The sequence below is a fragment of the Plectropomus leopardus genome, chromosome 20 (genome assembly GCF_008729295.1).
Source record: "Plectropomus leopardus isolate mb chromosome 20, YSFRI_Pleo_2.0, whole genome shotgun sequence".
In the NCBI taxonomy this organism is placed as follows: Eukaryota; Metazoa; Chordata; class Actinopteri; order Perciformes; family Serranidae; genus Plectropomus; species Plectropomus leopardus.
This window is the reverse complement of record NC_056482.1, coordinates 9,153,727-9,180,499: the sequence shown is the minus strand read 5'-3', so window position 1 is coordinate 9,180,499 and position 26,773 is coordinate 9,153,727. Positions and strand designations below refer to the sequence as shown.

At 38.7% G+C, this 26,773-nt stretch overlaps 1 protein-coding gene across 1 annotated transcript; it reads right to left on the bottom strand.

Annotated features, from left to right (window-relative positions):
- Nucleotides 1-26,764, bottom strand: mtrex (Mtr4 exosome RNA helicase). The gene is made up of 27 exons (XM_042509839.1): nt 26,655-26,764; nt 26,154-26,294; nt 25,254-25,320; nt 24,880-24,942; nt 24,379-24,491; nt 23,605-23,779; nt 23,355-23,445; nt 22,163-22,287; nt 21,905-22,003; nt 21,585-21,702; nt 21,346-21,477; nt 15,483-15,562; nt 14,901-15,011; nt 13,240-13,341; nt 11,974-12,099; nt 11,158-11,308; nt 9,914-10,086; nt 9,755-9,823; nt 9,553-9,678; nt 9,342-9,452; nt 9,038-9,226; nt 7,155-7,318; nt 4,467-4,572; nt 3,132-3,188; nt 2,878-3,040; nt 1,716-1,820; nt 1-603 (listed from the first exon to the last, which is right to left on the bottom strand). Exons 1-27 carry the CDS (start codon nt 26,753-26,755, stop codon nt 551-553), a joined length of 3,111 nt encoding a protein of 1,036 aa, XP_042365773.1. The 5' UTR covers nt 26,756-26,764; the 3' UTR covers nt 1-550.
- Between the last annotated feature and the right edge of the window lie 9 nt (nt 26,765-26,773).

The following is a 26,773-nucleotide window of genomic DNA, read 5'->3' as shown; positions in this document are numbered from 1 at the left end:
ATGTACAAATGTCTAATATAAGGGGAAAAAAGCCATTTTACTTGTTAACATGAACAGAAATTACATGTAAGTGTATCATATCACGAGCTATCACACAAAATGTAAGCAGACTTGCCAACTTTCCTGCCCAGATATATAAAAAATCATGTAAATTATTTTATGAACCACTTTGCTTATGTAAAACAAAATAATAACAAAAGCGTGAATGTTCAATGTATTCTTTCCATGCAGATGCATTCACCTAAATGAAAAACATTTCTGTTTACATCCTCAGTCATTGATATTACAACTTAAGAGGGATCACAACTCAACAGGACATTATAGAGCGGAAGTGAAACAAATTTTCATGATGGGGAAAAATGGTAAAAAAAAAAAAAAAAAAAAGATGTTAAGGAAAAATAAATAAAAAGCCAATTGAAAAGGCACAACTCAGATTTTTTTTTTAAAAAAGGGCCAAGACATCCATCAGGGATTAATTATAACTATAAGGTCAAAAAACAGCATTACTTCTCCAGTGCTGCTCGTCATGTGTTGGAAAGCTGTGGCGTCATCATAGGTAGAGACTGGCAGCAAATACAATGTCTCTCTTGATCTTTGTTATTCCTGCAGATACACAGAAATTGAGAGTAAATTAAACATGTTAAACTTTTACAAACATTTTTTTCCGAATTGCCATACTGAGTCAAGATGAATTTCCCTAACCATATTTTGTTGTTACAGGTATGAGCACAGCTCTTTTTATCACCTTTAAGGAAGATGTTTGTACAAACCCCAATTCTTTTTAACCTATATTCAATTGAATACACTACAAAGACAAGATTTAATGTTCAAACTGATAAACTTTATTGTTTTTTGCAAATATTCACCAATTTTGAATTTGATGCTGCAACACGTTCGGTTGGTATGGGGGTGTTTTAGTGCCCATAGCATGGGTAACTTGCACATCTGTGAAGGCACCATTAATGCTGAAAGGTACATACGGGTTTTGGAGCAGCATATGCTGCCATCCAAGAAACATCTTTTTCAGCAGCGTCCCTGCTTATTTTAGCAAGACAATGCAAAGCCACATTCTGCACGTGTTACAAAAGCGTGGCTTCGTAGTAAAAAGACGCAGGTACTAGAATGGCCTGCTAGCAGTGCAGACCTGTCTGCCATTGAAAATGTGTGGTGCATTATGAAGCGCAAAATACGACAACAGAGATCCTGGACTCTTGAGCAACTGAAGTCGTACATCAAGCAAGAATGGAAAAGAATTACACCTACAAACCTTCAACAATTAGTGTCCTCAGTTTCCAAACGCTGATTGAGTGTTGTTAAAAGAAAAGGTGACATAACACAGTAACATGCCCCTGTCCCAGCTTTTTTTGGTAAAATGTTGCAGGCATCAAATTCAAATCGAGTGAATATTTGTAAAAACAAAAAAAAAAAAAAAAAACAATACAGTTTATCAGTTTGAACAATAAATATCTTGTCTTTATGGTGTATTCAATTGAATATAGGTTGAGAAGAACAACATTCTGTTGTAATTTACGTTTTCCCAACATCTCAACTTTATGAGAATTGGGGGCAAAAAAAAGATATCTTGGTCCAGCATTCCAAGCACACAAGAGTTCAACGTGAGGTTTTAATGACATAATATACTATGAAGTTTTCATGATTTTTTTGAAAATTGAAAATTAAAACTTTGTCTTTTCTTTTTTTTTTTTTTTTTTTACCTTCAGCAAACTTGTTCTCCAATTCAGTGTTGCCGATGGCCTTGGCTGCAGAGCACATTTGTCTCAGGACCTCCTCCAGACGACGCATGCAGCGGATGATGCTGCCTGCACCACGCAGACACAAATATACACAGTGTTTATTGTGTGTTAATCTGCTGCTTTTTTTTCACAGTTTAATCACGTACGTAGCCACATACAAAACATACCACACGTTTGATGGCAAGACAGATATTTTTCAAGAGTTTCAATCCTTACTGGTCTGTAATTTCAATATAATTTCCAGTACGTTCCCAGGGAATAATTGTAGTTTGGCACTAATTATGAGGAGATAGAGCTTATTTTGTACACTTCCAATTGATCGTGATTAACTGTGACTGCCAAGTATCTTTTAGTCAATTAAATTTCTGAAAAAGGCAAACATATAAAAAAAATTCGATATGGAGAGTTGTGTTTCCAATAATAAATCAACGATGAATCAATTATTTACTTAAGTTAATTTGTAACATTTCATTCAAGGAAATTAATTTTTTTTGATAATTAGTGACAAAGAGAAAACTAAAAAAAAATCAGGAAAATATATTAATTGCTAGTTTATAAGAATCATCAAGTCTCTTTTTCTCCTTTATTGACGCACACAAGCACATCTGAAACTCCCTTTCTTGACTCAACATTACTTCCTCATTATGATGAAATTAAGTTTTTTAACATGAGGTCATTGTTTGGCGTCAGACAGAGAAAGTATGAGGAGACTAACATGTTTTGGAGCTGTGTAAATCAATAATCATCCTCTAACAACCGACTGTGTGCGTGATAGTGTAGAAAGTAAAAGTGAAATGGATTTTGTGAGGCCATGTTGAATCTCAGCGGTGGGTGGAGGATGATTCATATGAAATACATTAGTACTTTCAGCTAAATGTACTGAAAGTATTCAAGTAAAAGTGCTCATTCTGCAGAAAAGTGTGTAAGTAGAATTTTACTGATGTAGCTGGTTAATGTGGAGCTACTTCAACTTTTTTTACTACAGTTCGTACAGTATTACAGTATTTTCTAAAGTACAACAAAATTAGAAAGATTAAGTTAAGCACAAATACCTCAAAAATTTTACTTACATCTAAAAACTGTATTTCAAAATTCCTGTTGGATATTAATATGAATAGCCCACCTTCAAAGACGTCCGTCATCTTGCAAATTTGGGCAAACGTAGCGCCGTTGGCCCAGGCGTATATCACATCCATGAGGTGAGGCTTGAACTGGCTTAGATACGTCTCCTCGTCCACTTCCAGTTTGGCGTCTGCAGAAACTTTTGCTATGCGCTTCGCACACTCCTGAAGAAAAACCACAGCAAACATTTCAAATTCAAACTTTTATTGATTAGAAAACAAATATTGTCATTCAGGTTGTTTTATGTCGTCTCACCTGCATTTGTCTCAGAGGAGCTGCTAGTTGCTCAGTCAGTTTCGGCATCTCACTGGCCTGAAGGAAAAACAATCATCATTAATGTTGTGATATCAAATATCAAACAGTTGTTTTGTAGTCTGTGTTGACAAACTCCAAGTTATTTGAAGTATCATAAAGAATAATATTCTCTAAATAATAAAATATATATATATATATAAACAAGGCGCCAATAATCCAATAAGCCTTTTTTATTTTACGTACTGTCTAATTTTGGATTTGGTACCAAGTGTATGAAATGGATCAGAGGATCACGAGCCAACTGCACTGTACGTGTATATTCTTTTTGACACCTTATTTTGAAGTATATAAACATTTTGCCACAAAGCCTTTTTCATTTAATAAAAGAAACCAAATGTCTAAAATGTTTAATGTGCAAATTGCCTGACTCAAACACAATATACAATTATATTAAACTGAAAAAATCTGATTAAAAAAAAAATATAATGACAGTTTTCAGTGCCTTGCTCATCACGGCATTAGGGGATTTTTCAAGTCTACACTGAGATAAGGGGACTCCTTTCTGTCCTGGTTACTACTGTCAAATCACTGATGAGATCTGGCTGGGTTACTTCAGCACTTTGATGTCATCAGTGTGTAGAAAACACATGGAGGTTGGATGTTTTGCCGTCATCCTAAGCTAAACTAGCAGCAGATGCTTTTTAATGACATGTGACAGCTGCGCGCACACGCGCACACACACACACACACACACACAGACACAGACACAGACACACACACACACAGACACAGAGACAGAGACAGAGACAGAGACACACACACACACACACACACACAGAGACACAGAGACACAGAGACAGACACACAGACACAGACACACACAGACACACACAACACACACACACACACACACACACACACACACACACACACACACACACACACACACACACACACACACACACAGCAGTCCTGTAGTGGTGTGCAAACATGACAGCTGCTTGTCATTGTCCCCTCTCCTCACACAGATACTGTATGTGTTCTGTTGCTCTGACGGCCCGGCTGACATAAAGCCAAAGAAAAGGTTTGTTAAACCATCTGATGCTGGATTGCCTCATTGAGAGAGCAGGCTTCATTAGGAAAGACAAACACACATCAACCTCAGGTTTCTGTTTTGGTTGCAGTGCAGCGGAAGAGACCAAGAATGCGACTGGAGCTCAAATGTGTGGGAAGAATGGGAATCAGCTGTTTGTCTCAGCGTTCGGGGAAAGGCTTAATATCTGTTTGTGTAAAGAATTAAATAAATTATATGTGTTTGTGTGTGTTTGTTTATACATTCTCTTGGAAGACGAAGCAGGACAGCAGGGCGGTGGCTTGTTCCACTGTCAGATCGTTGAATAGACCGTTGAATACCATCTCTGTCAACAGGAGCTCGTCAGCACTGAAAAATGATAAGATATGATGATATATGGTATTTTATACAACAGTTAGTTCAGAACAAGCAATCTGATTGGTCAAGAGGCATTCCATGAGTGCTGATATAGGAGTACAACATCACTGGGACTGTTAACTTTTAACTCTGCATGTATCACTCCGCTTCACGGCTGTTCAAAATCCGTTAATTAGTGTTAGAGTGAAAGTGGGATACGTTAATAGCATGGTGTAAGCACAGGTTCAAACAGCTAGTTGCCCAGGAGGGGGCAGCTGTGACAGACGGGTTTTGGCAAACGTTCATTAACTGGGGGTAAACCAGCTATCACGACCGTGAACGGACACGCTGCAGAGATGAACTGTCTGATCAAACTAACTCATGTGATTCACACAGACCGCCAAAGTGTCTGTTAACAGACGGATTTCACTGAAAACAGAGATAAATGATTATTATACGAAGCAGCTGCTCTGTGCAGAACATGAAGACCGAGCTAACACAGATTAGCAAGCAGCGTGCGGGAAAATGTTTGTGCTGATAGGCAACAGCTGTCGCGTCCAGCAGTTGCGGAACTATTTCTGTCGGCAGAGCCAAAAAAAAAATCATTAAATAAACAAACAAATCATAATCTGTTGTCGCTTGTTACTATTAACAAATAAAAGACGTTTGTAGAGCTGTTGTATAAAAGCAATATCACCCTCGAGGTCGTGTGTTGTGCTGTATATCATCACGGCTGTGATTATCTTCAGCACCCGGCCTGCGGCCTCGTGGCTACGACCGAATCACAGCCGTGACGATATACGAGCACAACATCACTCCCTCTCAAGTGACATCGCTGAACTATTACTTTATCAAACTGATCTGAACATGTCTTCCCTCGTCTACTAAAACAGTGTTAGTAACAATGCAGAAATGGTGTGTGGCACCTCACTTATGAACCTGAATTTAAGTTTGTACTGTACAGTAAAGGATTTCACTTTTTAAGCAGTGTTCCCAGAAAATGTGTACAGCAGATCCTGTTCAACTATTTTTTTTTGAAAATGCCACTAAAATAAAGGTTAGAAATGTTTGGCTTACATTTTTTCCTTCCTACTGATTATGATAGTTGAACTTGTATCAGCCAATAGCAAGTACTGATCCAATTCTATTGTCTAAAAAATTAAATAAATAACAGCTATATACCACTAACATCTTTCTCCGCTGCTTTGGACCTGTCGTACTTCAAATGCTTTATAACAATGCTGGTGTTGAAACTGAAAATACTAGTGCCACCCCCTGAAACTAAAGCCTTGTATACTGCACACTTGCCCTTTTTCTGTTGCCAGATTGCTGACATTTTGCTAATGGCTAACATTACAATATTTATACATTCTTCTTTACGACTATACAACAGTAGTTGTCTGTGGTGGCCAGGCCTCAAGGAAGAGTAACAGGCTTTGAAGCCAATTATTGTTGAGGCCAAACTGGAATTACAACACTTAAATCCATCACATGATAACTTGCAACTTAAAAAGGGTTTTTCCCATAGACTGAAATGACGAGACACTATGTAAATAAGTCAATAAATTTCTTTTTGGCATAAGCCCGGTTACATGACTCATTTCATTATTGTGATTTGATCCATTTGGTTGATAACATTTCTTAAGTCTTGAGGGGACACGTGATCAAATAATTGTATCCCCATTTAAGTTAGCAGAGCACTTAACTGGAAGCTAGCCACTTGGCCAGCTAAAGTTAGCTGCTCGGCCACCACAAATCTCTATTGTGCATGTTTTATGGGCCACAGAAGGCAGAAGTAGTGCTGATCATCCCCAGATCATGCAGGTGTTTTAATCCATCGCAAGTGAACTGAGTAACTCCCATAAATGGGGCACAGCATTCAGCGCTGTATCCAGTTCTTTTGATACATCAATCCGTGGCTGCACTGCGCAAACTGCTGTGTAGACTGCAGTTTAAAGCATGGAAGACCTGAATTTCCAGGAAAACTGCTGTTTTATCTGCGAAACTAGTTTTAAGTTTAATAAAAACAATTATGTGGGGTTGGATTGGTGCACAGACTAACAACGCATACATTTTAGGTAGCATTGGAGGCAATTCTGATGCTTATATTTGTATCCAAACAACTAATAAAGATTATTCTCTACAAAACATACATTTTTCAACTCTTTGAAAACCTCTGTGAATCAGTAAAATCGGTTTTACTTTTGTAAATCTCCATTATCAAATCCTTCTGTTTCATTAATTAGCATATGCAGGAAGGTATTTGTTTCCCTCAAACCTGTCATAAACAATTTTAGGCTAGCGCTTTAAGACCAAATAACCTCCAAATTGACTTGGACAATCTTCATTCATTAGACTGCAGACAGTGATTAACCCAGACATCTCTGCTTTTGTGATCAGTGTCAATGTTTTCTTTTCCACTGTGCCAACGCTGACAGTGCACATATAATTCAGCTATTCAATCTGTCTATAGATGTGTTAAAACAACAGCTCAGCCACCTGGTTTTAAAAAGGCTTATCATCCTTGTAGAAGCCACACTATCAGCAAACAAAACACATCTAAAAAAAATCATGTGTGCTCTGTCCTTTCCTACCTGCTGATTTCACAGGCCACCCGGCCTTTCAGCTCGATGACATCAGACGGACTGGCGAAGCCGAGGCGTCGCAGAACTCTCTTTCTGCACTTTAGCTTGTCCATCTGCAGGACGGTTTGAGCTTTCTTCAGATCTCGCTTGGCTGTGCGAACATGTCCAGCAATCTAAAATACACAGATACCCTTGGTTAAACCGTGCAACCTTTTTTTTTTTTAAAGATTTTTTTTGGCTTTTGCCTATATTTGAGATAAGACAGCTGTAGTGTGAAAGGGGGAGAGAGAGGGGATGACATGCAGCAAAAGGTCAAGGCCAGAATTGAACCCGCGGCTGCTGCAACAAGGACATAGCCTCTGTATATGGGGCACTTGCTCTACCAACTGAGCCACTGGGCACCCCAAACCATGCAACCTTTACCTCGTGTAAACCCAAAGAAGCTCTTCCAGGGTTTGTGGAAAACACTTAATAATGATTTGAAGTACTATGATACTACCAGCTGTTTTGCACATGAGATCATATGAAACATTAATTGTCATAGTGACAGAGTGGAAATATTTGAGTCATGTGCCAGCAGATGTTAATCAGCCTCGTTATCTTTCCTCAATGATGTCCATTATCCATTTTAACCTTTACCCCCATGATTACAACACACCTCACAGACCAAGAGCCAAACACATACATCAAGACATTTCACCAATGTGGGTCATTAATCAAAGAATTCAGAGGAATTACAGCCAAACTTCTCCGAACTAGTGCTTGCATCTGAGATAGTGAAGAAATCTTTCACACACAAAAACTGCACATCCTAAATTATAAAAAACAGCTCCAGCATTTTATTCCCTATATTTCCTTGGCTTCTTAAAGTGCTGCCAAAATATTAATATGGGACTAATTACAGCCCTGTTAGCAGCACAACTCAATGGTTTTGTCAGTCTGTCGACTGGTCCAAACTGAACCTCTCAGTGACTGGTTAAGGAAATAACCATGAAATTTGTACACGTACCCATGATGCCCAGAAGATGAAACCTACTAACTTTGGTTAGTAAATGTTTTGTTTCTGTACAACAGCAGGTATTTGTGTTTGATTATGTTTGGCCTTTTTTGTTGTTGTAGTAATACTTTTTTGAAAGAATATTTTCCATTTGCTCGTTGCCTATGTTTACATAGAAAATATTCTGAATTTGATGCGGGTCATGTAAATAGCATATTCCGTTTAGATTTTCTTAATTAGGCCTTTATCAGTATGAAGCATTTTCCGATTTCCGATGTGAGATACACCGGTATTGTTCAGGTTTTAGGATCTTTCTTCAGACATGTATACAGCACATTCAGAATATACACCTCAATTGAGCAGCACCGGCAGTTCCACTTTTCTGTATTTCGATGTGATGAACAACATGTTAGGGCATGTTAATCAAAGTATGCAGGGCTACATGTAAAACCTAATATTCATTTTCATTAGCCATGGAAACAGTTTAATGGGAATGTTGTCTTTTCCAGCATAAAAGCAAAAAAAACCAATTTGTGCATGTAAACGTAGTCTTTGTGATCTGATGAGGTTCTCTGTTATCTGACCTATAACTCAGGGTGCGGCCCTGTAAGACTAATGTCTGTGCTTTCTTCCTGTGTTTGTCTGTATGAGTATATACGACCAAAGCCAACATGTCTATCAGAAAAACACAATGGAAGGTCATAGATTGAAATCAAACAAACTGTAGCCAAAGTAGATAAAAAGGAAAGATAAAAGTAATTCATATTGCAATAGTAACAAAACAAATTGTGTCACTGTTTTTAAAAGGTTTCAGTAAGGTTTGACATTTAGCAAAGTTTCTAGGGCTGACTTCTAACTATCCCGCAGACTGAAAAGCACCCATAAAGTTCCTCACCAGAGCTTTCTTCTCACAGAGAGAGTACACAGATTCCAAGTTGGGGTCACTATGCAGGGGGTGGGAGTACATGCGGTGCTCAAAGGCCTCCACTTTCTGAATAACTTTCTTCAGTGCAGGGTCTTTGATGCCCATGTCATCTATGGGGTCGAGCAGAGGAACGCCATCTGGGAAACGTTTCTGCACCTCCTGCAGACAAAATGTTTGGAGGCAACGGAAAGAAAAAGCAACAATTTACATCCTGATTTCTGTTGAGTTTGACCAGTTTCATTATTTTTCATTTCAACATGGCTGCATTTTGCACCTGTATAGACTTCAGCATGAGCTGTCTGTTGTCAAAGGGCCTCAGGTCTTTGGGGATATAAAGGCGGACTGAGCTGATGGAAGTCAGGAGATGGAGCAACACTGGAACCACCTGGACAAAAACATTAGAGTTACAGCCACCCTAACTACAGACACATGCTGTTATATTTGTGTATTTAATGTACACTAATGTTTGTGTTTGTTGCACTCGCCTGCATCTCTCCAGTCTCCCCTGGAGCAGCAGGTTTAGCGGCCTCAGTTGCAGCATTATTTACGCTGTCCTTACTACAGTGGACCAAAACTTCCACCACATGTAGTGGATCAGAGTCCATACTTGTCTAAATGGTGAAATGCAAATTAGTCACAGCCACATGTAAATTGACTCACATACATATGACATAACTTTGAACTTACCTTTGTGTTAGTCTTCTTGCAAAAGTTTACGACAACTCCCCAGCCAAAGTCAGCATCTTCATTTTTTACCTGTGGGATGAAAATAAAGAGTCATTAGATGACATGTCGAAACGAATAATTATTGTCCTGCTGTCAAATTGCGATTGTGTGAAGTGTTACCTTGACAAGCCGCCCAGGCTGCAAGAAGGGCAAGCAGAATTTGGGTTTGTGGATGAACTCTTGTATATCTTTACCCAGTTTGGCCAGCTGCTGTCTGATTTTAAAGTAGGTGACCACACTCTCTTCATTGGGAATCTCAATGCTGTGATACTGCTCCTCGTACTTCTTAATTTCTAAAAAGATAAATCAGCAATATGATTAAAGTTTAAACTAGAATGAGAACACAACAGAACAGATAATGTTTTATTATCGCATCTTACATTGAAAGACATTTATTGACGATTTTCTGCAACAAGCCTCATGATATGGAAAATAGTGCCAGACACCAAATACTGACAGATGTCTGAAGGCCTTGACACACCAAGCCGAAGGTCGGCTGTTGGCCAATGTTGGGCCATTTGCGATCATCTGACAACCTGGTTCTTAATGGTACTAGTAAGCTCTTGACGGCTTTTGTTGGCCAATTCAGCATGTTAAATCCGTGAATCGGTAAATCGGAAGTCATTAGTGATTAAACTTACTAGTCAGCAGTTCAGCTTAGCTTGTAGCTGTAGTTTAGAAAACTACAATAGAAATCCTAGCAGACATATCCACTGAACATAGTATTTCATGTACAAAAATTAGTAAGAGGGAGTGAAGACCTTTCATCCTTTTTCAAATTTTATCAAAAAACATACAAAAACATGAACTTTCTTTCTGCCCTATAACAGATCAATGTAAATAAAACACACACAAAAATAAAAACAGAACTAACTTATTGTTACTGTTTGCTATTGCATGCTTAATATTATTGTGTTTTGTTGTTTTTGTGCTAACTGGCAAACTACAGCATTAAACCTGTGTTATGTTTTTTTCACAGGCGCAAAGCGTACGTGCTAGTTGGCCTTTGGCTGTAGACTAGTGATGTGTTCAGTGCAACTTTTTGGTCTAGACACGGGCGACGTGAGGCAACGCAACAGTCAGTCTTTGTCATCACTAGTTTGTTGATGTCGGTTTGGTGTGTCTGGGCCTTTAGTTGTGGACTCAGTGTCAACACTGCAGTCAAAACTGTGCTTTTCGTTTTAAGCATATCTTGTCAAACAGTTTCTAAATTATGCAAAATACACCCAAAGACATCTGAAATATGCCAATCAAGTATGCAGATTTCACTATATTTGTAGAATTTAGAGTTGTGTTTTTCTGTAGGTAACTTGTTCATCCAGCCTGGAGCATGCTGCAGGAAATATAGGAAAAAAAATGCTTACTCTCCACAACGCCAGGCAAAGCCCTGTAGTGTTGGAACTGGTAGAAAGACTTCTCCAGCATGTACTCTGGGTTGATCTCCTCCACACGCAGCAGGTTGAGCACCATGTTATAGGTCAGGTGGAAGGCACTGTTCAAAGGGTCTGCTGAGCCCTACACAGCACAACAAAAAAGAGAAAAAAATAAACAGAAAAAAATAAATGCTTCCTTTAAAATACTATATAGCTGTGATTAATTATGTTTTGAGAATATTTTTAGCATTTTTCTCAAAAGGCTAAGAAGGTACGAGGTCTGAGGAAAACCAGGCTTAAGTCACATTCCCAAAATTAAACACTGAGGAGGATTTTGCAATCACAACCTCCAGAAACAGAGATATAAACCACAGCTTTCACCCCCTGGGAGCTGAGTACTGTGACAGAGCCAACAAATAGTTTTACATTAACACAGCCTCTTTCAAAAAAGCTATGCAGCAGCATATTTATAGCAGCAATAACTGTGTCAAATCCAACACAGACTGAGAGACTCTGGCTTCCCTGTGACTGTGAGTTGTCAAGCTTTTGATAGAGCATCAAATGGCCAAATGATCCACAGAAAGAACAACTTAAGAGCCACTTCTGACAATTTCCATTCAAACATCCGCACAAATTCTCAGCAAGTCAGCAGAGAAATATGTTTCATTGATGGGATAGTTGGACTACTCTTCTAAGAATGTGCAGACAGCACTTAGGAGGTTTGTAACAATGTGATTGATGACTAACAATTGCATTCAGAAAAATAAACTGAACTCGTAACAACCGTAGCAGCCATATTCACGGTACCTTTAGTAGCTGTTTGCCCACAGCTGGGCTCATCTTCTCGTCCACCATGAAAATAACAATTCCTCTGTCGTCCATTCCTCTCCTACCAGCTCGCCCAGACATCTGGATGTACTCACCTGATGTAATCTAGAGCACATGAAAACACACGAGACATTAAAACAGAAATGTGTTAGTGAATGCTTCTCTGTACCTGTAATAAAATGTATATCTGTTTATGTAAAAAACAGTGACACTACTGAGGAAAAAGAGGCATTGTGATGTTGTGCTGATGCATACTTGAATGAGAAAATAACCAAATGTTTGGGAAAATAGACAAAGTATTTCATCAATTAGTGCCTAGCCAAGAATCTGCATCAGTAACGAGACTGAACCAGATTTCCGCAAGCCTCTTGGGACTTTTCTCTGAGATGCACATGGCTCTGATTATCTCCAAATATCTTCTGGCCTTTGAGCAATAAAAATGCAAAAAAAAAAAAAAAAACTGATAAGATTATTTTCATGTTGAAATGAGCTGATGCCATGGGATCAACTCTTGATTTGAAACACAGTGTGTTTGAGGAATGAGAATTGTGTGTATTTCAATGTGTGAGTGCCTGCGTGGAGCTTTGGCACCATCAGCGGCACCAGATGTTCCTGATGAACCTTTTGGAGGGCAGTTTCCTTCTCTCTCACATTCTCAAGCCTTTGTGTATGTGAGCTGGAAATCCATGTGTATGAAGTGAAGATGAAGGGTGCTTCTAAGTGACGGCAGCTCCACACATACACACGCTCGGCCCTCAGCTCGTATAAACAATACGTGGCTGTTTATGTGGCGGTGCAAGCTGCAGGGCTTGAAGACCTTATAAAGGCCTCAGAGCAACACACTGTGTGACAGCTCCACATGGCACACAAGCCAGAGCTGTTGTTTCAAAGAGATAGCACAGTTTATGGGGAATTTTACTCCTCTGCTGGCTTCTCATTGAAGGTACAGTAACTAGGGGATTAGCCTTGCAGCTCTTCTCAAAATGCAGAAAAACTTCTCTAAAGATAGAGGAACATAAACTACATTTTCTTAGCTCATTTTCTGGCTTATGCGCTCCCACAACCACAGCTATGGAAATTGCAGCTCCACAACATAATGTACTTGTTAGGATGTTGCATGTAACATTGGATGAAGGGGAAAAAAATCCAATAAATCTACTGTGAAAATTTCCTCTTGACAAATTATCTTTATTGACCTATTATGTGACATTAACTGTGTGTTTGTGCGTGTACATGTGCTCTTACAAAGCGGTGATTCTTGCCATCAAATTTGCGTGCGCTGGTGAAGAGCACAGTGCGAGCCGGCATGTTGATGCCCATGGCGAATGTCTCTGTAGCAAACAGGGCCTGAAATGAGAATAGAAAGCAATAAGACAATCTCACTGCAATTTAATGACCATGTCATTATGATTTTGGGTACACAATCAAATCCGCATTTGCAAAACTGAAATATGTTTGTATTCAGTCTTTCTTACCACAAGGCATCGTGTTTATCCTTGAGGTCTAACAAATATGTTGAAATTTATTTTAAATTCATAACGAAGAACACAAATCCAAAAAACTGAATAATAATAATAATTGGCATGCACTCAAAAAGAAAAAGCTAGTGCTCTTCAAAAAAACATGCAAATCATGTATAAAAGGAGCTTCAGACTTCAGGCACATATTTACAAGCCTCTGAGGACTTATAAGCCATTATACTAATAAGATCAATATATCGAAACGCTACTTTTTCCTCCTCCTGTGCCCAAAGAGACCAATTTTAAAATTTTGCATTGTTTACATCTGTAGCGTAAAACAGGCAGAAGGACACAGGTCATAAAAACACTGCTCCATAACACTGCTAGAGGTGAAAAATCTCACAGTGTAGCTTTAATTAGTTTTGTGCAAATATAAAGAATCTGCTTGGAGTATTTTTTAATTATCAATTCTCAACATTACTTACTAAACTTTTTACTAAACCATGGATGTCTGCACATTTTCATTTATATGTACAAAGCACAGTAACAGAATGAGAACAGCACCGACATTCCCAATCAAATCAACGTTACAGGACGGTCACAGCAGCAGGCATTTTTAGGTGTATCATTGCCATTGTAACCCTTGCAGCAGACTGACTTCCCTATAAACTTCTATATAAACAAACCAATATGCGCAACATTAAAAATTCACCGAAATGAGGTTCTGAAGTAACAACCAAACAAGCACAAACTGCTACCTTGAAAATGTTATGGTAACTGTTGTTTCTTCCGTTGCCTTTAATTGCATTATTATTGAAACATGATGTCTGTAGATGCGTCCGAAGAACAAGTGAGAGAAGCTGCTCAGTGGACAGCTGAGAGGCACAGATTAACAGCATGTAGATCAGCATATTTTTATATTTATCTCTGTGAGTTAAGGGTTAACTTTGATAAAAACGAGAGTTGGTGATTATTGGCTCAGTGGAATATCTAACTAGAAAATTAAGGGGCTATTTACATGGCAACGGTTCTTGCATGAAACGGTAAACTTTTGTTGTAGTTTGGACTTTGGTCGGCGCTTTGGGGGCATGAAAACGCAAACTTTTGAAAAGACCTCACCATTTTAACGAAGCATGTTTTATGATGAGTTAACAAGGCAATCAATCTAACATTAGTGTTAGTTTGGTAAGAGAGAAATATTTGGATTGGACCATGGTGATATTTTTCAGTTTAATAAGGAAAATAGGTCTGAGAATAGGCCAAGATAGAATTCTTAAACTAGTGAGTGTGACGCACTTTACAACCCCGCTGATATGTGTTGTTACCATAACAACTAACAATGATAACCTTTTTTTGTACACGTTGAATGACTATGGCAAACAGTTCAATGTCCTGTCAGTACATTCTTTTTCGATGGTACAAACACAGTGCTTAAAAGGACAGTACCTTGATTAGGCCTTCAGAGAAAAGGATCTCTATGGTTTCTTTCAGGATGGGCAGTAAACCTCCATGATGGATTCCTATTCCCCTCTTCAACAGAGGCAGCACGTGCTCCACCTGAGGAACACCGAGACATTTCTTTAAATAAGCTTTAGTGACAATTACACCACTTCATTCATTCATTCACAGCCATCAGCACCACAGAAACAGAGTGGAAAAGCATCTAACCCTCATAGTGGAAAAGTGTGATGTATGGTTGGCTTTGCTCTTGCCGTAGTGGTCTACCCACTAACAACTGTTACCTCAACACGGCTGGTTCTCATAATGTGAGTCAGCACAGCAGGGCAGAAAAACAGGAGCACAGTGTTTGAGCTCGTGTTGATATTACATGTGCAGCTATTAACATTAAGGCAGTTTAACTGTCTTCTTTCAGCAGAAAATGATTCTGAAGGAAATGCGGAGGCCTTTTTTCTGAACTTTACAAGGTGGCAGCACTGGGCTCAAAAGGAGGAGTAAGAGCAACCTGGATGGTCATAAAAACATCACGAGTTGAAAGGAAACAGAGCTTGAGAGTTCAGTCTTTCTCACCTGAGGGAGTTTCTTGTCTTCATCTGAGAGACAGTCCACTGCGTTGTTGAACACTTCCTCAACCAGACGTTTCTCGTCATCTGAAACAAACATGTGGTGTATTTTTTAATAAAGGCCTCTCATAGCTGTTCCAAAAAAAAAAAAAAAAAAGCTCTGAATAATTGCAGAAAGCCATTTCTTACATCCTGAACCTCAACTACTCCTCAAACATGCCTGCACACACAAACTCACACACACTTTAGGGTTATTTTGAAATGTTGTTTTAGATATAATTTTTCTTGGCATGTGTGGTTAATGTGGAACAACAGGGAGAGTTTTTTAGTAAATCGCTGGCAGGGAAAAGTTTAACCACCCAGGGACCGAGCATGCAAATGATGCTGCTGCATTTGCTTCAAGTCTGAGTTCATTCCAAGTTTTATCTGATTTTGCCGCCATATGCTTCAAAAACATGGTCTCTCAAATTTATTCTTCAGTTTTTCAAAAACACTTTGAAATATTTATATTGTTCATTGAAGACTGATTCAAAAGATTAAGGCTGAGGTCTTATTACATAAACAAACAATATCTGGAAATCAGTTAAATGCTGCCACGTGGTTAGCCAATTTAATATTTGAATCCACTATGTATGAATGTACCAACAGATCCACAACCACCGGTGTCTTATTATTGTGCTAATCACATTATGTTATTTGCAGTGGCTGGTTGGCTATCTCTGTCCATGTGGAAACTTTGTCACAGGTCTTTCTGTGTTCATGAAACTATTCTGGGAAACCTGCCTTCTTATGCGCATGTGTTAGTCACAAACTTGGACCTCCACAAAGTCGGACAGCTCAGCATTTATTTTTGATGTTAAATGACTTCAGTGTCAATGTGACTTATTTTATTGGTTTAATAATAACAAAGCCACAGTAAAACACACACTGGGGCCAATGTAAAAATGGAGCTCGGCCCAAGATAAGTCCGTGGCTGAGGTAAACCGTCCTGATCAAAAAAAATCAAACAGCCAAAACATCTACTTCAAAGCCATTTTAGCAGCGAGCCAGAAGTCTCAAGTTTGGGACAAACGGGAAGCTCAGAGAACATCCAGAAAGGAAACAGTTAAACCTCTGAGGAGCGTCATTGTATTCAGTAAATTCCATGGCAATCAGCCCTTAAGCTTTTTATGTTTCTTACGTACGAATGGAAAAACTGACCGGATGGTGGTAAAAGAAAGGCCAAAGGGTCATCAAAAACAGATACTTCTATCCAAACTTGATGGGAAGATGGTGAGTGGTTTCAGTGTATTTTGACATGGACTAACGCCATAGATTTTACACCTAAAGATATGTTTACTCATCATGAGGAGTATTACTCAGCCTTTGCAAATGATTGCATAATATTGTAGACTCCAAGCTTGTGCAGAAACCCTGCATTGCATATGAGGATGTCAAGTTTCTGTAACAGTCAGGGAGGGTCTAAAGACAGATGAAAAAAGATGCTTTATTCGAAGTATAGGATAGGATCAGGATATAGGTGGTTTTGGACTTACAGTCAGGATTTCAGTATCTGCTGCATCAACTTTCCTCATTCCCTTTAATCTGTCTCTTGCAAGTAGAGATGCTACGATACTATTTTTGCCTTTCTGACACCTGAACTGTCTTATCAGTTGATATTAAGTACTGATCAAATAACAGTATACTAGTAACTCTGTAAGTATGTGAAATGATTGTTAGCACTGTTGTATGGCATGGCTGAGCTTAAACCAGCAGTTCCCAACTGGTCCAGCCACAGGGCCCAGATTTCTCCTTAGTCATTAGTTCAAGGTCCACACCTAAATTACCAAACTTTATTCTATAAAATGTTAACGACACATTGATTTAGAACATAATGTAATAAAATGTATGCAAGAAGTGCAATTACTTAAAACTTTGTGAATAAATAGCACTCCAACCATATCATTCCAGTGACGCTGCAAAGACACAGCATTTTAAAGGCCAAATAATACCAAGAACAGGACAATAAAATAGTTGCGGTACTGGAAAAAGACAGGTTGGTGTGATAAACGAGGTCCTTAAAGTCTGTAGGTCTGTACTTCAAAATAAAGTGCATTTTTTACATTCTTGACACGTTCTTGCGTTACTTGTGGTCCATTCAGAATGGACCCACGACCCAGTTTTGGACCACAGCCTACCAGCTGGGGAAAACTGTCTTAAATTACAACATGAACAAATCAATACAGAGAATGAATGCCACAGAAGTTAGCCAATTGCTGTTTTTTTTGGATTTGGGAGAGAAATGTTCATATTAACTCATATTTTGGATTGTCTTAGACCATTGAAAAAACATAAAATTTTGAAAATGGGCATAACTACCCTTTAAACAGTAGTTGCCAGTGGCATCACAGCGTAACTTGCTGTGTAGGCTACTGTTTTAGAGCAGCAAAAAATGACTGATTTCTGGAAAAACTGCTGCTACAAAAACTACTTGTAAGTTTGTAAAGTAATTGTGGTATCAAATTTTTGCATGGACTCCAGGTCCTATCAGACAGACACACTACTTGCCGATAGCTAACCTAGCATTTTAGGCTGTATCTGTATCAGACCAACTCTACTTCTGAATCCTCCAACTTTACAAAGTGTGTAATACTTAATTGCTGGAGTTCTTCTTGAAGGCAACAACTGAACCTCTGTGAAGCATAAATATCCACTGAATTCACAACTATGTGATGGGTAACTGCTGAAATCTTTGGCTTTTGACCAAACTGCTGGTTGGACAGACTTCATCAACCTCACGCTCTGGCCATTAGTGGCAAAAAACAAACAAACATAATGCTGCTGTACAACCACAAAACTACTACAACATGGCACCAACAACACAATCTGGCTCTGTGTCCATGTGTCAGTCTTTGCACGAACCAACAGCACTTCAAACTTGTCTGTTTGATGCTGCAGTTCTGCGTTTGTCAGCTGGTTTGTGTTTCAGCACCAGTCGGTCCCCTGACTCCAACACGGCTCCTCTGCCATTCCACAAACACTGCCCAGAAACTATGTGTCACAGCACACAGCAGAAACAGAGAGCGAGAGGGGAGACTTTGTCTCAGTGTTCATAAAAAAAAACACACTGAGAAGGATATATGGAAGAATGAAAGAAAACCACAACATAGAAAAGGTAAAATAGAGGGAAGGGGGCTGGAGAGGAGTAGCTGGTTGACAATGACAGAAACCAGGAGAGCAACGTGGCTCCCTCTCCTTATTATAACCCACCTACACACACAAACAGACGAACTCCATAACACCAACAACCTGCCTACAAACACTGGTTAAGCAATCTGGCTGCTCAACTGTTTGCTCGAGAGAATTGGACCCCGTGAGTTTCTAAATGACAGATATAATGACAGAACAGAATATACATCTTTACAAACTGCATGTGGTAATCTAATGAGTTGTGCAACCATGAAAATAAAATTTTAAAAAATCACATTTTGTTACGAACACTTTATGTCTTTTAAATAACAAACAAGTTAATTGAATAATTTCAGTTCTTTGCAAATCAGATTATTTTTCTTTCAACATTTTTCCTCAATCAATTTTCTTTACTCTGATAAAATTATCTGACTGCTATTACTGGATAACATCTGCCTCAGTTTCTAGGAAAAATTAGCCTGTTCAAGAAAATTGTCATAACACAAGAAACTGTTGGAAATGAGCAGTTATATTTGGCAGAATTTTAACATTTCTTGTGTTGGTTTTTTTTTTTTGCAATATTAATGAAAAAATTGGCCACGCTGACAGAAAAAAGGCTTTCAGTATTGGCAGAGCTCAGCATTAAAACAAACCTCCTCATTTATAACAATGTCACAATGCAGGGAAAACAATCCAAGATGAGGGAGGAAAATGTTGCCCAAGTAAGACTTCATGAGTATGTTTCATCTCACTGTAAAAGCCTGAAGCAGGTGGATGCGAGCCAAACTCAATCTTTTGATGGATTATCTCCCATTGTGCAGAGATTTGTCCTCATGAAGCAACTTCACTTATCCACTGGACCAAACAGCAGCACCAGCTGTGCAGCCACAATAAGCCGCATTCACAGCACTCACTCAGTGGGGAGGATTCACTCAGCTCCACTTGCCAACAAATTAGCATTTTGGTGAGCGGTTTCGCTTGCCCTATTTCAACACCCCCCGCCTAAAGCTCTCGGCAATTTGTCACAAAAATGTATTTGTTTTAGCATTTCGGTGAGCAAAGACAACCTGCTCACCAACTCTGAACCTAAACAAAAGTGTTACAATTATTAAATGTGCTCTTAGTGTAACTTTGCAATTTCACTGCATCTGTCAGTTATCAGATACAGACAAAAATAAAAGATTAATTTGGCTTATGAGAGATACATTATGCTGAGCAGACCTTTGACCACTTACTACTGATTGAATCAACAGGTTGGGATTTTAATTGCTAGCATAACAGATGTGCCAGTTTAAAAAATAGCTGGAACTAGACATGAATTGTATCCATTTTCCATACACTTCTGTCACGTCACCTTTCCAACATTTTTGTGTAAAAAGAAAAAAAATAAATAAATAAAAGCTGATCTTCTTGTGATAGAAGTAATTGTTGCGTGTATATTATTGTCTAGCAGCAATGCTGTTTCTCATGCAGTCTACTTAATCTAAGACAAGTCTTGCTGGGTTTAAACACTTATGGCCCATAGAATAATGAATAAATAAGCACCATTCTTGCTCGAGGGAGCGAGGATATTTGTTGCTACAACAGATACCAACACACAAGCAGGCTGAACAAAAATGATGTGCTGAATTAAATCATGCAGCTAATAAACTGTTTTGGCAACTGGAAGAATTCATCTCAAGATAAAGTTATAGGTGCAATACTACCTAACAGGGGAAGGAGCATTTTTCTTTTATTCGGCTTGTAACGTTATCCCCACAACTCAGTCACCATCTTTCTCCATTCAGGTGCCTGTTCCACCAGTAGACACTGACCTCTGGTGATGCACTACAATTCATCATTTTAATACAGCATCTCCATATCAGTTTAATAGAAAGTATCTGTATCTATATCTTTTTGCAGTATAAAAAGGACATACATTTGGGATTTCCACATACCCCAGGATACCGTAATACTTGGGTACTTCCAAGTCTATCTGAAACTAATAATTGTTTTGATTATTGATTCAAAAAATGAATAAATGAAAAAATCCTATTATAATTTTATACAGCCCACTGTGTCAAATGGTCTTGTCCGAAAAGATATTGAGCTCACTGTGATATATATCAAATTCTTACTTCTGAGAATGCTGTCTTAATTAACATCTGAAGCAATTATTAAAAATAGTTGCCATTTCACTTTCTGTTGACCCACTGACTGATTGACTTATTGTTGCAGCTCTAGAAGATATTTTTAGATTAGGAAAGGTACAATTAGTGAGCCACAAATCAAAGTTGTCAACACATCGCTGCATTCGCAAATTTGGAAAATATTCTAACATTATCACAGTCAAATCAGCAGAATGAATGCTTGCACAAAAAGCACGGATCCGCATCGTCTATCATGCTAAATCTCCTTAACACACAAAATGATCACACTCGCTTGAACAAAGAGAAAAAAAAGTGACCTCATCACCTCCCATTGATCTGATGGCTCAAGGGTCTGACGTCAACCTTTCATTATGCAAACATTTCAGAAAACCTCCAGGACAAGTGTATGTACCTTCTCAAACTAAACAAGTGCTTGTGGGAGTATCGCACAATGCAAATTACCACTCATGTTGTGAGTCTCCACAGTAACAAGTTGTAGTGGAAATAATTACAGATACACATCACAAGTTGTGATAAAAGCTGTATGCTGAATGGCAGAACAAATACACATACCTCTGTTAAAGTCCAGTTTGGCAACCTGTAGAGCGTAGGCCTCACATTCTTTCTTGCTGAAGCTGAAAATGATAACGGGCTGAAAGTTCCTCTCCATGATCATCTTCACGATCTTGAACACACTGGATGGACCTGAGGAAATCATAAATGTGAGTAATGATGAACATGAATTTTTAAGTGGATCGAGGACATTTGCACAGATTGATCTTGAAAACTGTCGCACACACAAAAACACGCACCTTTAGTGCCTCCTTTACGGTTTCTTGGGTCCCACTTGCCCCCTCCGCTGCTCCCAGAATCCCCTGTGTCTCTAAGCACCTGCATAGCTGTGTTGAAATTGTCCTCTCTGAAGTCTCCCTAAGGAAACGCAGAAAAAACAGATGTTTTGTATCATGGACATCAAGTGAAGACTGGTCCCAAAGGATACATCCAAAACTAGGAGACAGAAAGTCATCTTGGGGTAAAAGGAGGCCAGAAACATCTAGTCTGTTTCTAGTCTGACTTGTAGAGGATTAATAAGCCAACTTTCTTTCATAACTTAGTTTGTAGGTGTTCTTACGTTCTCATCAACAACTAGGTGGAGTCCGTCGCCCCCTGCTGGGAAGATGTAGTGTTGCAGCGGAGTGGGACGATAATCTGTGTAGACGACATGGCATGGCTAAAGGAGACATGAGACAGAAAAACTTCATTAATTATGTAACAACAAGGAACATGCACAATATCCTGATCCTATCACATAGATGGATAATTATCACCAGCTCATGTTACACACAGGAGAAGGTAACTTAACCCTTACGATAACAGTACATCATCCCACCTGCTTATGTAGGTGGCAAATCCACTCAGCAAACTGTCGGGCATTGGGGATGGTGGCTGACAGGAAGACGTAATGCACATTGTCAGGAAGAAGAATGATGGTTTCCTCCCACACAACACCACGCTCTGAAATACACAAAAAGCGAAGGGATTTATAACAAGCTAAAACAAGTGCTTTCTTATCCAAAATCTTTCTCCGTTTTTTTTTTTTTGTGAGGTTTACTCATATGATTGGTCCAAGTCAGATTCACCGAACTTTCTTAGCTATGGAAACTTGACTTGTGTCCACCTGATGAATCCCACTTCTTAATGAGGACGTGCACATTCATGAGATTGGATCTCCATCATACTTGACAACCCTAAAATTGCCATATAAGGCTACCTAAACTGCTCCATTTGTGGGCAAATGTAATTCACAAAAATGTTATCAGAGTAAAAAGAATGTTGCACCATTAGGCCTCTATTACTGAATCAGCAGAAAGAAAGAGAACAAGTTCAGCAAATTCAGTCATGGTATGATGGGACCTGAAACAATGACACAATATTAAAAACACAGCTGTAAATGAAGAGCCATCAGAGCAGCGCTTGTGCTATGACAGAAACAAAGAGGCTCAAAAGCATCTTTTTTCAACATGAAAGGTGACCAAGCGGACACAAAAGTCACATGATATTAAAAGAGGAGAATATTACAGTCTATATTAATTGTTGCTACACTGTTGGATGCAACAGAGCATGATACTGGACAGCGACTTCTGTGGGTAGAAGGTTTTGTGTGGAAATCTAGCAATAAATATGAGAAAATCTAAAAACAAACTTGCAGTAAATTGTCATGCCATAATAGTGATATACATATTGAGAACAGATTATCTGTTATGCTTGAAGCTTGCTTTAGTTATGTATTGGATTTTAAAAAATGATCATAATTTAACTTCATCATTCAGATTTTGGCTCTATGACTTCAAGGCCATATGAGTACTTTTTCCTCGTGGAGAAAGGCACATTATCAGTACATGACTCTGAAAATTCTGAGTGCAAGTAATATGATGATTGCAAAAAACGATCTCAAATCACTTGTACGTACCACCTAAAAAGGAATCTGCTCATATGACTGATTTTGGTAGGAGTGCTGATTTTCCAAACCACACTGAAGGTAAATCAATAGTATGACTGTGTGGTTTGTTTAGTGTACTCACCTGAATCTCTCATGTAATGGATCTCATCGAAGACAACCCACGCGACCTCCCTCATGATCTCAGAACCTCGGTACAGCATGCTCCTCAGGATCTGGGAGAAAAGCAGTTTATCATGTCAGATCAAACTGTCAGTGCTGATTCTCCTTCACAGCTGCACACTTAGCCCCCAAAACACCTCATAAAGACCACTCTACAATAAAGGTAACATTCAACATATCTCACAGTAACTCCTCTTTTTTGGACGTCTCACCTCTGTTGTCATGACGAGGCAGGAGGCAGTGGGGTTGATGGTGACGTCACCAGTCATCAGGCCCACATCCTGAAACTCCTCGTACATCTCTCTGTACTTCTGGTTGGAGAGGGCTTTGATGGGGCTGGTGAAGATCACTCTCTGCTTCTCTCTGAGGGCCAGTGCAATGGCATATCTACAAGAAGAGGATTTAAGAGATGGATTGACAGAGCCATAGTTAAAACAAATGCAGCTGAAAGTAAGTTGGATAAATAGTTAAACTGATGTCACGAATAACATTTTCTCTGCTCACTTGAACAAAGTCATATAGTTGTACTTTTGAGTATGACATGTTACTTCATTACTGTTTATGCTGACATAATGACCTTTTATTGTCAAAACTTTCTTTGCTGCACTTTATAGTCCAGCGAACTCAGCATCTTATTATTCTATCTTCCTATTCTCTCTTTGATCTAAAATCTTATTTATCTTTCATCTTTGAGTAAAAACTGCAATATGTGGATGCCATAAAACGCATCAATGTCCCATCATGTACCACAAACAACATACCACAACACAGATAAAAGATTCACCAATGCCAATAGTCCAAGATATTAAAACTCACAGTCATATTCATATAACAAAATCAACTTCACTTAATGAAAACGAGCTGTATTTGCTGTAGTTTGGGTTTAACTGCATTCTTTGGTCTCGTGTACATGGCTGTAGCTCTCCAGACAAGGCTCAACAGTACAGTAAGCAATTCATTTTGTCCACAACTATTAATATACTTACTCAGCACAGACAGTCTTGCCAGCAGAGGTGTGAGCAGATACAAGCACAGACTCGTTGTTGTCTATACATAAGATGGCCTCACGCTGGAACGGGTCAAGAACAAAAGGGTACTCCTGCAGGACAAGCAAGACGTGAAAAAAAAGAAAACAATCCATACTGAAGAAGTCCTCATTAAGTAATGCAGTGTTAAGATGTGACAACAACGTGCAAGTATTTTCCTTATAAAGACCATGTAATAATAATAAAGTATAAAGTGTACACCATAATAAAGTTCAGAAAATGGTTCCAATTGTAAGTTTAAAACGTGTCCTTTATAGCCCTCATAGAGAAGATAAAAGATGTCATACAAAAAATAATGAATGTTTGAATTAATCTTTTTTTTAAAAAAAAACAAAAAAAAAAAAACAATTTCAGTAAAATTAGATAATGTTCTTTTCTGAACGAACTAAACTAGTTGAAGATGAAGATCAGTTGAAGACCTGGTCTAAAGATGCAATGTACCTTGGCTGCTTTCCCCACTCGTGGTTTCAGTGGTTTATATTCATCATTTAAAGGCAGGGCGACCTGTTAAAGAAACACAGAATTTTTATCAGTCAATTTTTAATCAGACAGGTGACAAATTCAAGAAAAAGCCTGATATGTCTTTGGCCAATGTGGTTTGATGTGTTAGACAGTGGTTTCCATCACAGTCATCAAATCAAATGTGGGAATAATTTTGGAAGAGTAGTGTTCATCTCTCCGTTAGAGTTCCAGAAATTTGCTGCTTGCACAATCTATATTAGGGCACACTGATGCTGCTTTGGCAGCTTGTAGTGGCAACACTTTATTGGTTTTAAACTTCATCCGTCATCCATCTGCAAATTTGCTTTAATTACCTCATGTGAGCATCCTTCCACGGTCTCAACTTGTTCCACCTTGATTTGAGGCATGAATTCTGCAAGGCTGAAGCAGTGAATAAATAAAAAAACACTGGTTATCTATACAGCAACTCTAAAATATAGAATGCAGCAACTCTAAGCTATTATTCCCCCGAAAACCCTAAACGTCATTACTTTACATGGCATAATGTTCAATAGGGGTGTAACGATACATGGATTGAATATACACCCTTTTTTTTAAAAAAAATCCCATTGCATGTTTTATGTCAGTATTTCTGTCTAAGCAAAGCTCCTTCCAAAACAAACAATGCTAGCAGCCTAGCACCAGTTCATGGTAAGCAACCAAGAAAAACACAACAAAGGTTATTTACAGATATTGTTTCACAATGATCACAATTTCATATTTTACCAGCATTTGGCTGGTGGCTGGTGCTAATTTCCAACCGTGACCATAGAGTAATATGTATTGCAGGGCTTTTTTATTAGGCTGTATTATGAAGTTGTGGAAACATATTCTGGTCCCTTAAGTAAGTATGCGAAATACTCTTAGTAAAAACCACGCATTCAAAATTTGACTTAAGTAAAGGTATATATGTTGTATCAGCTAATTGGACTATATTAAAAAAATTGCTTTCATTTGTAACACACATTTTAATGTAGCTGGTCGGGTTGGAAATCATTTTAACCACTTTGTAAACTTCTGAGTAGTTTAATCCGTAAAAATATAAATACTCTCAACTGTAGTGGGTAAAGCATAAAATACTTCCTTCAAATATATAATAAAGTAGCATAAAATGTTATCACAAGTAAAAAGACCTTACATTTCCTCTCCATCAGTTATAACAACACCAAAGCACCAAGTGAAAGCAAACAGTGTTAAGATGTAACTCAACTCACTTTAGGTCATTGACAGAGCCTGTGTCAAGTTTAGGTTTTTTTCCAAACGCCACCTCCTCCCCACCGTCACTGTCTGCCTCCCTCTTGACCCGGGCAGACGGACCAGCATCCTTGTCGGTGCCATTTTTAGTTAAAGGTTTCCTGGAAAACAGAAAACACACACAGGACACAGAGCTGCTTTTACTGAACCTGTCCTGCTAACATCTGACGTTACACATCAACAGTTAGCTTAGCTAGCTACGCTCTTGTAACTTTGATCGTCTACGTCTCAAACAGAAGGTAACATTATATATATAAGAACAAAAAACATTTTAGTTAGTTTAAGGTCTGTCAGCACAAACAGGTGCTTTATCTGACGTGTAATGAACAAGTTAACCGACATTAGCTAACTAGCCGGTTGACGTTTTATCTGCCTTGCACGTGCACACATGATGCTACATTCACGTTCGTCCTTATTTCAACAGACAAAACACGACTATGCAAAAAAAAAGAAGCTTATACCCGATTTCTGGCGTCAGAGAAGCGGGTGTCTTTTTGCTTGTGGTCGTTTGTTGTTCATCGTCAAACACGCTGAACAAACCGTCTCCAAAGGCGTCCGCCATGTTTGTTAGGGGCACACT